General features: G+C 44.4%; 1 protein-coding gene across 1 annotated transcript in view; it reads right to left on the reverse strand.

The window, feature by feature from the left end:
• LOC121584906 (WSC domain-containing protein 2-like) overlaps window positions 1-12,160 on the reverse strand; it is a 96,363-nt gene that overhangs the window by 14,324 nt on the left and 69,879 nt on the right. Inside the window, exons 6-7 of the mRNA XM_041901148.2 lie at window positions 9,099-9,220; window positions 8,322-8,496 (exon numbers count right to left, since the gene is read on the reverse strand). Coding sequence (XP_041757082.2) covers window positions 8,322-8,496; window positions 9,099-9,220 — 297 coding nt within the window. The remainder of the gene's footprint in view (window positions 1-8,321; window positions 8,497-9,098; window positions 9,221-12,160) is intronic.

Genomic DNA, 12,160 nt, shown 5'->3' on the forward strand with positions numbered 1-12,160 from the left:
AGGCACGGCGAGAGGAGCTGGTTAGGCAGCAGAAGGAGCGGGGGTTAATAAAGGAACCCAGTCCTGCTCCTCGCACCAAGCAAGTGGTGCGTGTCGCCAGCCCGGCCCGGCCTGTTCCTGCTCCTCGCACCAAGCCAGTGGTGCGCGTCGCCAGCCCGGCCTGGCCTGTTCCTCGCACCAAGCCAGTGGTGCGCGTCGCCAGCCCGGCCCGGCCTGTTCCTGCTCCTCGCACCAAGCCAGTGGTGCGCGTCGCCAGCCCGGCCCGGCCTGTTCCTGCTCCCCGCACCAAGCCAGTGGTGCGCGTCGCCAGCCCGGCCCGGCCTGTTCCTGCTCCTCGCACCAAGCCAGTGGTGCGCGTCGCCAGCCCGGCCCGGCCTGTTCCTGCTCCTCACACCAAGCCAGTGGTGCGCGTCGCCAGCCCGGCCCGGCCTGTTCCTGCTCCTCGCACCAAGCCAGTGGTGCGCGTCGCCAGCCCGGCCCGGCCTGTTACTGCTCCTCGCACCAAGACAGTGGTGCGCGTCGCCAGTCCGGCATGGCCTGTTCCTGCTCCTCGCACCAAGCCAGTGGTGCGCGTCGCCAGTCCGGCCCGGCCCGTTCCTGCCCCTCGCACCAAGCCAGTGGTGCGTGTTCCTAGTCCGGTCCGGCCCATGCCTGCTCCTTGCACCAGACCAGTGGTGCGTTTATCCAGTCCGGCACGGCCCGTGCCCGTTCCACCGGTGCCTGATCCAGTGCCGGTCAGCTGTGCCACTCCGGAGCCAGAGCAGTCCACTCCACCGGTGCCTGATCCAGCTCCGGTCAGCTGCTCCACTCCGGAGCCAGAGCAGTCCGCTCCACCGGTGCCTGATCCAGCTCCGGTCAGCTGCGCCACTCCGGAGCCAGAGCAGTCCGCTCCACCGGGATCCAGTCCAGCTCCCGTCAGCTGCTCCACTCCGGAGCCAGAGCAGTCCACTCCACCGGTGCCTGATCCAGCTCCGGTCAGCTGCGCCACTCCGGAGCCAGAGCAGTCCGCTCCACCGGGGTCTAGTCCAGCTCCGGTCAGCTGTTCCACTCCGGAGCTAGAGCAGTCCGCTCCACCGGTGCCTGATCCAGCTCCGGTCAGCTGCTCCACTCCGGAGCCAGAGCAGTCCACTCCACCGGTGCATGATCCAGCTCCGGTCAGCTGCGCCACTCCGGAGCCAGAGCAGTCCGCTCCACCGGTGCCCAGTCCAGCTCCGGTCAGCGGCTCCAGTCCAGACCATGACAACAGCCCCTCTCCAGGTTCGGGGTCTCCCACATCAGGGTCCAGACAGGGCCTGGCGTATCGTGGGAGGAAGGAGAGGGAAAGCAGCGCGCCGAGGTCCAGACCAGACCAGGGGCGCAACAGGGAGGCGGAGAGTGAGAGGTCGTCACGCCCCGAGCCGGATCTGCCTCCGAGGCAGGGACGCTTATATGTTGAGTCAGGGTGTGTATATTCCTTGTTGTGCTTTGTCTATGTTGTCGATCTAGTATGTGTGGATCTATGTTGGCCGGTGTGGTTCCCAATCAGAGGCAGCTGTCGCTCGTTGTCTCTGATTGGGGACCATACTTAGGCAGCCTATTGGCACTGTCTAGTTGTGGGATCTTGTTCCGTGTAAGGTTTGTTGTTCTGTACTACCTTGGACTTCACGTTTCGTTTCCTTTGTTGTTTTGTCGTGTTGTTTATTACGTTAATAAACATGTACGCATATCACGCTGTGCCTTGGTCTGACCCATCCTTCAATGAACGTGACAATTGATCACATCTTTACTAATTTTGCAGAAATGTGCTTTAAAGCAGTATCCAAATCCGTAGGATGTAGTGATCACAATATAGTAGCCATATCTAGGAAAACCAAAGTTCCAAAGGCTGAGCCTAATATAGTGTATAAGAGGTCATACAATACGTTTTGTAGTGATTCTTATGTTGATTATGTAAATAATATTTGCTGGTCTGTGGTGTGTAATGAGGAGCAACCAGACACTGCACTTGACACATTTAGTTACTAATAAGCATGCACCGATTAAGAAAATGACTGTAAAAACAGTTAAATCCCCTTGGATTGATGAGGAATTGAAAAATGGTATGGTTGAGAGGGATGAGGCAAAAGGTATGGCAAATAAGTCTGGCAGCACAACCGATTGGCAAACGTACAGCAAATTGAGAAATCATGTGACTAAACTAAATAAAATAAAATAAAAACTATACTATGAAAAAAAAAGATATAAAGAATGATAGTAAAAAGTTTTGGAGCACCTTAAATGAAATCTTGGGCAAAAAGGCAAACTCGGCTCCATCATTCATTGAATCAGATGGCTCATTCATCACAAAACCCACTGATATTGCCAACTACTTTAATTATTTTTTCATTGGCAAGATTAGCAAACTTAGGCATGACATGCCAGCAACAAACGCTGACACATCACATCCAAGTATTTCTGACCAAATTATGAAAGATAAGCATTGAATTTTGAATTCCGTAAAGTGAGTGTGGAAGAGGTGAAAAAAGTATTGTTGTCTATCAACAATGACAAGCAAACGGGATCTGACAACCTGGATAATAATAGCGGACGATATCGCCATTCCTATTTGCCATATCTTCAATTTAAGCCTACTAGAAAGTGTGTGCCCTCAGGCCTGCAGGGAAGCAAAAGTAATTCCACTACCCAAGAATAGTGAAGCCCCCTTTACTGGCTCAAATAGCTGACCAATCAGCCTGTTAAACTTTTGGAAGAAACGGTGTTTGACCAGATACAATGCTATTTTACAGTAAACAAATTAACAACAGACTTTCAACACACTTATAGGGAAGGACATTCAACAAGCACAGCACTTACACAAATGACTGATGATTGGCTGAGAGAAATTGATGATAAAAAGATTGTGGGGGCTGTTTTGTTAGACTTCAGTGCAGCTTTTGACATTATCAATCATGGTCTGCTGCTGGAAAAATGTATGTGTTATGGCTTTACACCCCCTGCTATATTGTGGATAAAGAGTTACCTGTCTACCAGAACACAGAGGGTGTTCTTTAATGGAAGCCTCACCAACATAATCCAGGTAGAATCAGGAATTCCCCAGGGCAGCTGTTTAGGCCCCTTACTTTTTTCAATCTTTACTAACAACATGCTTTGAGTAAAGCCAGTGTGTCTAACACTATACACGTTAGCTACTACAGCGACTGCAATGACTGCAACACTTAACAAAGAGCTGCAGTTAGTTTCAGAATGGGTGGCAAGGAATAAGTTAGTCCTAAATATTTCAAAAACTACAAGAATTGTATTTGGGACAAATCATTTTTTAAACCTTAAACCTCAACTAAATATTGTAATGAATAATGTGGAAATTGAGCAAGTTGAGGTGACTAAACTGCTTGGAGTAACCCTGGATTGTAAACTGTTATGGTCAAAACATATTGATACAACAGTAGCTAAGATGGGGAGAAGTCTGACCACAATAAAGCGCTGCTCTACCTTCTTAACAACACTATCAACAAGGCAGGTCCTACCTTTGTCGCACCTGGACTACTGTTCAGTAGTGTGGTCAGGTGCCACAAAGAGGGATTTGGGAAAATTACAACTGGCTTAGAACAGAGCAGCACGGCTGGCCTTTAAATGTACATGTAGAGGTAACATTAATAATATGCATGTCAATCTCTCATGGCTCAAAGTAGAGGAGAGATTGACTTCATCACTACTTGTTTTTGTAAGAAGTGTTGACAAGCTGAATGTACCGAGCTGTCTGTTTAACCTTTACGGGATTGGTGTCCCGTATATGGGACGGTTGAGCTAACGTGCGCTAATGTGATTAGCATGACTGTTGTAAGTAACAGCAAACCTTCCAGGACATAAACATGTCTTATATGGGCAGAAAGCTTAAATTCTTGTTAATCTAACTGCACTGTCCAATTTACAGTAGCTATTAAAGTGATAAAATCAATTTTTATATTCAAATGTAGGAACTGGGTTCTACAGTTTGAACCCCTGCTGTCTCTGGCTCCACACCCACCCCGCCCGGCCATCTAGATATGTGAAAGTTAGTGTATAAGCTAATGATCCATCATGTATGACATTCCTGAGAGTGTGTAAACTTCCATTTTGTATTACCATATCATTTTTGTATGTTCTCTATAGTTATGTACTTGAAAATGTATCAATTGACCAATTCGGCACATTTGGGCAGACTTGAAACAAAATTGTCCAGTATTGCAATGCTTCACTGGATCAATCTGAAACTTTTCACACACACTGCTGCCACCTAGTGGCTAAAATCTAAATTGCGCCTAAACTGCAATATTATATTGTGGCCTTTCTCTTGCATTTCAAAGATGATGGAACAAAAAAATAATATTTTTTGTTTGCATTATCTTTTACCAGATCTAATGTGTTATATTCTCCTACATTAATTTCACATTTCCACAAACTTCAAAGTGTTTCCTTTCAATAGTATCAAGAATATGCATATCCTTGCTTCTGGTCCTGAGCTACAGGCAGTTAGATTTGGGTATGTCATTTTAGGCTAAAATTCAAAAAAAGGGTCCGATCCTTAAGAGGTTAAACTACAAGCACACAGCTCGGACACCCATGCATACCCCACAAGACATGCCACCAGAGGTCTCTTCACAATCCCCAAGTCCAGAACAGACTATGGGAGGCGCACAGTACTACATAGAGCCATGACTACATGGAACTCTATTCCATATCAGGTAACCGATACAAGCAGTAGAATCAGATTTAAAAAACAGGTAAAAGTACACCTTATGGAACAGTGGGGACTGTGAAGAGACACACACAAAGGTACAGACACACGCATAAGCACACAAGTGCTGGCACACACACTCTACAGACACGTTCATTGTAATATTGTTGTATGGTGGTATTATACATTTTGTATTGCAGATTGTAGTGGTGTAATAATGTTATACGATGTAATGTTGTATCTTTTGTTTTATATGTAATGTAAGTGCCTTAATGTGTTACTTCATAGATGTGTAAGCTTTGTAAATCACCCTTGATACAAGTTCCTGCTTAGCAACAGTGTAATGTGATGTACTGCAAGGCAAAGGACCGTGAGTAACATGACTGCAGTGGTGTAAAGTACTTAAGTAAAAATATATTAAAGTACTACTTAAGTAGTGTTCTGGGGTATCTGGACTTTACTTTACTATTTCTATTTTTTGACAACTTGTACTTTTACTTCACTACATCCCCAAAGAAAATAATGTACTTTTTACTACATACATTTTCCCTAACACTCAAAAGTACTCGTTACGTTTTCAATGTCTAGCAGGACAGGAAAATGGTCAAATTCACAACCTTAGCAAGAGAACATCTCTGGTCATCCCTCTGATCTAGCGGACTCACTAAACACAAATGCTTAGTTTGTAAATTATGTCTGAGTGTTGGAGTGTGCCTCTGGCTATCTGTAAATTATGTCTGAGTGTTGGAGTGTGCCTCTGGCTATCTGTAAATTATGTCTGAGTGTTGGAGTGTGCCCCTGGCTATCCGTAAATAAAAATAAATAAAAATGGTTTGCTTAATATAAGGAATTTTAAATTATTTATACTTTTACTTTTACTTTTGATACTTAAGTGTATTTTAGCAATTACATTTACTTTTAATACTTAAATATATTTAAAACCAAATACTTTGAAACTTTTACTCAAGTAGTATTTTACTGGGTGACTTTCACATTTTACTTGAGTCATTTTCTATTAAGGTATCTTTACTTTTACTCAAGTATGACGATTTAGTACTTTTTCCACCATTGCGTGACTGCAGGACTTGGTTGTTGTGAGTGGAGCCCTGTGCTGTTTATGATGTTGTAACTCTGGTGGCTGTTTAAGGAAGCAAGAGATTGCACAGTACGTCAGTTTGTGTTCTGGGACAGCTGGTGATGCACAGGCCTTCGTCATACTGGAAATGAAAATAAAGGTCACTAAGAAACTCCAAATAGAAATAAAGAAATGTGGAATTTATATAACCAATGTACACTTCCATATGTGTTATTTCATAGCTTTGATGTCTTCACTATTATTCTACGATGTAGAAAATAGTAAAAGTAAAGAAAAACCCTTGAATGAGTAGGTGTTCTAAAACTGTTGACCGGTAGTGTATATTAGGATACCATAAAAAAATAAATACAGTAGGTTTACTTTTAATAATGTATTTGACTGTTTAAAAAAAATAGTATCCTTATATAATGCTACTGGTCCAAACCAGTATGTTGTTGTACATTGTTTATTATAGCCTCAATTTCCACTTCTGAATGTAAGAAGAGCTGCTGCAGCAGTAGGGCAGCATTGCTCACAGCCTCTCTGAGCATCCATCCACTGAGATGTGAGAAAACAGCAGTAGGGCAGCATTGCTCACAGCCTCTCTGAGCATCCATCCACTGAGATGTGAGAAAACAGCAGTAGGGCAGCATTGCTCACAGCCTCTCTGAGTATCCATCCACTGAGATGTGAGAAAACAGCAGTAGGGCAGCATTGCTCACAGCCTCTCTGAGCATCCATCCACTGAGATGTGAGAAAACAGCAGTAGGGCAGCATTGCTCACAGCCTCTCTGAGCATCCATCCACTGAGATGTGAGAAAACAGCAGTAGGGCAGCATTGCTCACAGCCTCTCTGAGCATCCATCCACTGAGATGTGAGAAAACAGCAGTAGGGCAGCATTGCTCACAGCCTTTCTGAGCATCCATCCACTGAGATGTGAGAAAACAGCAGTAGGGCAGCATTGCTCACAGCCTCTCTGAGCGTCCATCCACTGAGATGTGAGAAAACAGCAGTAGGGCAGCATTGCTCACAGCCTCTCTGAGCATCCATCCACTGAGATGTGAGAAAACAGCAGTAGGGCAGCATTGCTCACAGCCTCTCTGAGCATCCATCCACTGAGATGTGAGAAAACAGCAGCAGCAGCAGCATCCATGGTGCTGGTAAAGTGTGGTGTAAAGTGTGGTGTATTGCAGGGCAGCTCTCTAGGCCCTCTACTCTTTTTTATTTTTTACCAATGACCTGCCATGTGTGTCCATGTATGCTGAGGATTTAACCATATGTGCATCAGCAACCACAGCTAATGAGTCACTGAAACCCTTAACAAAGAGTTGCAGTCAGTTTTGGAATGGGTGGCTAGTAATAAACTGGCTATGAACATCTCTAAAACTAAGAGCATTGTATTTGGAACAAATCATTCCTTAACTTCTAGACTTCAGCTGAATCTGGTAATGAATGGTGTGACTGTTGAACAAGTTGAGGAGACTAAATAACTTGGTGTTACCTTAGATTGTAAACAGTCATGGTCAAAACATATAGATACAATGATTGTAAAGATGGGGAGAGATCTGTCCGTAATAAAGAGATGCTCTGCTTTTTTTGACACCACACTCCACAAAGCAAGTCCTGCAGGCTCTAGTTTGATCTTATCTTGATTATTGTCCAGTCGTGTGGTCCAGTGCTGCAAGAAAATACCTAGTTAAGCTGCAGCTGGACCAGAACAGAGCGGCACGTTTTGCTCTTCATTGTAATCAGAGGGCTGATATTAATACTATGCATGCCAGTCTCTCTTGGTTAAGAGTTGAGGAAAGACTGACTTTTACTTCTTGTTTATATAAGAAACATGAATGTGTTGTAATTTCCAATTTGTTTGCATAGTCAACTTACACACAGCACTGACACACACACTTACCCCACCAGATATGCCACCAGGTCCACAGTCCCCAGATCCAGAACAAATTAAAGGAAATGTACAGTATTATACTGAGTCATGAGTGCATGGAACTCCCTTCCATCTTATTTAGCGCAGGTGAACAGAAAACCTGGTTCCAAAAAACAAATAAAGCAACACCTCACGGCACAACGCCTCTCCCCCATGTGACCTACTTGTTTGTGTGTATGTACTGACATGTACAGTATGTGTAACTTATAGATGCACACACACACTACATGTTCATAAATTTATTTAAATTGTAAAGTATTTTGTCTGTAATGTCTTTTTCGTTATATGTCGGACCCAGTAAGACTAGCTGTCGCCATTGGTGTCGGCTAATGGGGATCCTAATAAATCTAATCATGGTGTGAAAGCAGTGGGCTAGCTGTTTCACAAGAACACTCTCACCCATGCTCAGAAACACTGTACACAAATTGTTTCCTGTACCACTTCCTGCACTCTGACAATATCTTCTACTCAAAGAGCATCAAAACAAATCTACGGAAACCCATCCTTTAATATGAATAACATTGGTAATGGTAATTAATGTAGTTATATCCAGTCACTACAACTAGAGCGGGCTTAGAATGATGAGGTCAGTGGCAGATAGTGGCTTGTTTACCTTGGACCTGTGTCTGGTACACCACAAAGTACTTGTCATTCCCACAGCTCTCAAACTCCTCGCCATGGCAGCGATGCAGGCACATGTCCTCATCCTCCATCTCATGGAGGGAGAAGTGGGGGGTGGGGAACCCACAGAGACACCTGTCTCCAGCCAGGACTGCTAGGGACAGCTCCTGGAGGACAGGAAGGAGGGAGGAGAGGGACATCAGAGAGAGAAAGATGATGTATACGCATATGATACACACACACTGTAAAAGATAATGTCGTTGTTTCAACAAATTATTATTAAGTAACTGGCTCCACAGCCTTTTTTGGATTACTCAACTTTTCGGCCCATGTGCTACCTGAACAAAAAAAAAATTGTTATCCCAAACCTAACTCCAACTTGAGAAAACTTAGCCAAAAACTCAGTAAATTTAAAATGATGTGTTTGCTCAACTTGTCTCACATGTTCATTCAACTATAAGGCTGTGGAACTGGTTACACACACACGCACACACACACACGTACACACACACACACACACACAGTGCTTTTAACATACAATGTTTTCAACTTACATATTCGACACACATTGACGTCTTACATCACCAGTTACTTAATAATAAATAGTTAAAACAAATAAGATTTTTTTTTACAGTGCAAGCAGGTGCAGGCACACATACACACAACATGTACACACACATGCACATTACACAAACACACTTTCTCTCACTCAGTACCAAGCAAACAGACATCACAATCTCATACATCACAACATGCACATTTCCCTCACCTTCTCTGTGCACATATCCACACACTTCTCCACTGACATGTTCTGGATGACTGCGCTGATGGGCAGGGCCAGGGTGACGTTGTCAGGCCTGTGGAAGCACCCCTTAAAGATGGCGCTCCCATCTGAACCAAAGACAAACACAACATACTAGATTAGTATCAATCACTAACCCATTTTCATGTGTGTTCTGACTGAACAAAGCTTTCAGTTTGACCCCTATAGTATCCACTGACCCCTTCCTTGGCCTCACTAGGAACCTAACACAGAGCATGAGGCCCTGACCCAGCAGCGGCCTGACCTGAGCAGTTACCATCACATCAGGGACTGCCCGGCTCTCCTTCACTGGCTGTCTCAACACCCTTTAGCCCTAGGCTGTCCCTATGGGCTACCACAGTGCACACACTGTAGAACAGCAAATAACAGGCCCAGCCATACTGTAGAACAGCAAATAACAGGCCCAGCCATATTGTAGAACAGTATTTAACAGGGAAGTGCAGCAGTCTGTGTAGGTTATGCACCAAAAGAGGGGAGAAAGCTCACTGGTGTGTACAGACAGCAGGGCACTACAGCCAATGCATTTCCCATGGAAGGTGGTTTGTGTGTTGGAGACCTGGAGGAGTTAGTCATAGTGTGTGAGGGATTAAATGTATTTTAGATGTGACTCCTGCCTCTAGCACTCTCACAGCCGCACATAGGGGAGGAGAGACTATCCAGCACCAGCACCTGCACATTGACATTCTCTCTCTCTCTCTCTCTCTCTCTCTCTCTCTCTCTCTCTCTCTCTCTCTCTCTCTCTCTCTCTCTCTCTCTCTCTCTCTTCTCTCTCTCTCTCTCTCTCTCTCTCTCTCTCTCTCTCTCTCTCTCTCTCTCTCTCTCTCTCTCTCTCTCTCTCTCTCTCTCTCTCTCTCTCTCTCTCTCTCTCTCTCTCTCTCTCTCTCTCTCTCCAGCTATTTTCTGTCAATAAGTCTGTTTCTTACTTCCCCCTCCCATCCTCTTTAGGTCTTCCTCTATCTCCTGCCGTCTCTCACAAAAGACACCCTTTCCTTTTTTGGTAATGAAATGCTTCATTGGAGCTTCCTCGGCTAGTGTGTCACTTAACTATATACAGTATCAGCCCAAGGCCCGAGAACCAGAGCACCTTTCTAACTGTATTTAGTCTGACTCATCATGGGAATATATCATACATGCAAATATTCAGCTGCATGAAGTGCAAGTATGTTAGCCTAGGTGTAATGTGTGGGGAGACTACACATTATATTTCTGCTTCAGTAATACAAATAGGTATATAGAGATAGGGGAAAGGGACATGATAAGGGGAAAGGAAAGGGGGAAAGAGAGGCAAGAGTTTTTACTCAGAAAATTGGGTCTTATGTCTCTACAAACGTTCTGCTGTTGATCAGAGCGGAAAATGGGAGGCTGCACTGTTTCCCAGGCAATCTGATGATAACAGTCATGTTGCAGAGGACAACAGAGGGCAAAACATCCTCCCGTTAATTTCCTCTTTTGAAGCATGCAGCAGGGTTCTTGTCACATGATTACTGCAATCAGGGTCAGAGGTGTCAGAGCACGCACAACCACATTTGAAAAAGAGCAATGCTCAGCAATCTGGAATATGCGGGCTTCAGAAGACAGGAAAAAATGAGAAATAACAACAATTACAGAACAGTGTTGTTATTTTAACCCTGAATATAAACAAGCTTGGTGCGCCTCTTCCAATAGCTATACTACCATAGATTGTGGATTGGTGGCTATGGGCTTATTGTTTAAGAGACCTAGGAGATAGTAGAGGTGGGGGAGGAGGAAGGGGTGGAGAGGGAATAAAAGGAGAGGGAGGAGGTACACCCTTCCCTGTTGCCTCTGAACATCCTCTCACACTTAACTCCCTGTCCCACCCATAGACATTAAAATCAGTAGATAGTGATAGCGTGGACATCATCCATGTATTCCTATGGAAAACTCCCGATGGCGTATGATGCCGGAAGTATTTGAATTTGAAGTGTGTCATATTGCTGAATGGGCCTAAATGGCATCAAAAAATCGCTAAGGATCATGCAGTCGTTTTCATCCTGCCTGAGAGAGTCAACCGGGAGCCTCCTCGTAGCCTGCCGGCCCATGGTTGGTCTGTGTCAGCACGTGTTCCTGTGTGATGACAAATGTAGTAGTCAGAATGGATCACTATTTAATTACAGTTTTTCTCAATTGCTAAAACACTAAACCCTATTGTCTGAACCAAATGCTCAGTTGCCTGAACCCACTGATTGAATCAATCACTCTTTTGGCAAAACCATAAGCACTTTTCACCTGTTTAGACATAACTTGCCAACACATTTTTATTGTGATGCACCCGTGCTGCATAATGGTGAGCACAGGTGACAAAAGTCAAACACAATTAGAGCACAGGTGTCACCACTTGAACACAACAACTCAAAATTGATCACACTTGTGGCTAATGATGTGAGGGAACATATACAGTAAGACAGTTCAGAGAGCACTGGTTTGTGAGGCCCTACAATGGATAGAAATCTGAGAGGAAGAGTTCGTGTGAGAGGAGGTCGAGGTGGTCGAGGTGGTCAGCGAAGACAAAGAACAGTAATATCTGATGAAATCAGAGCTACTGTGATTGACCATGTTCTTGTCCATGGTATGAGCATGAGGGAGGCTGGACAAAGGGTACAACCAAACATCAGTAGATTCACTGTGTCCACCATAATCCGAAGATTTAGAGAAGAGAACAGGTAATTACCTTTTTTTTACATTATAGTACAGTATGTAAATGTTGACAGCAATTACTGTATGACATACTATATACTGTACCACAGTATACTGTAAGTAAATATATGTTTCAGTACATCACTGTACCAATGTACTGTAGTATTGTAATGGAGGGTTGGTCTAACTGTTTGTAGGCCTAGTATTCCATGTATATTTTTGTAACTCCATGTTCTCTTTTTGTAGAATTGAAAGACTGCCACATGGGGGGTGGGAGGACAGGTATGTTCTCCCCACACCAAGAGACCCTAATTGTTGATATGGTCCGTGAGAACAATGCCATTAAACTGAGC

The sequence above is a fragment of the Coregonus clupeaformis genome, chromosome 16 (assembly GCF_020615455.1).
Source record: "Coregonus clupeaformis isolate EN_2021a chromosome 16, ASM2061545v1, whole genome shotgun sequence".
NCBI classification, from domain to species: Eukaryota; Metazoa; Chordata; class Actinopteri; order Salmoniformes; family Salmonidae; genus Coregonus; species Coregonus clupeaformis.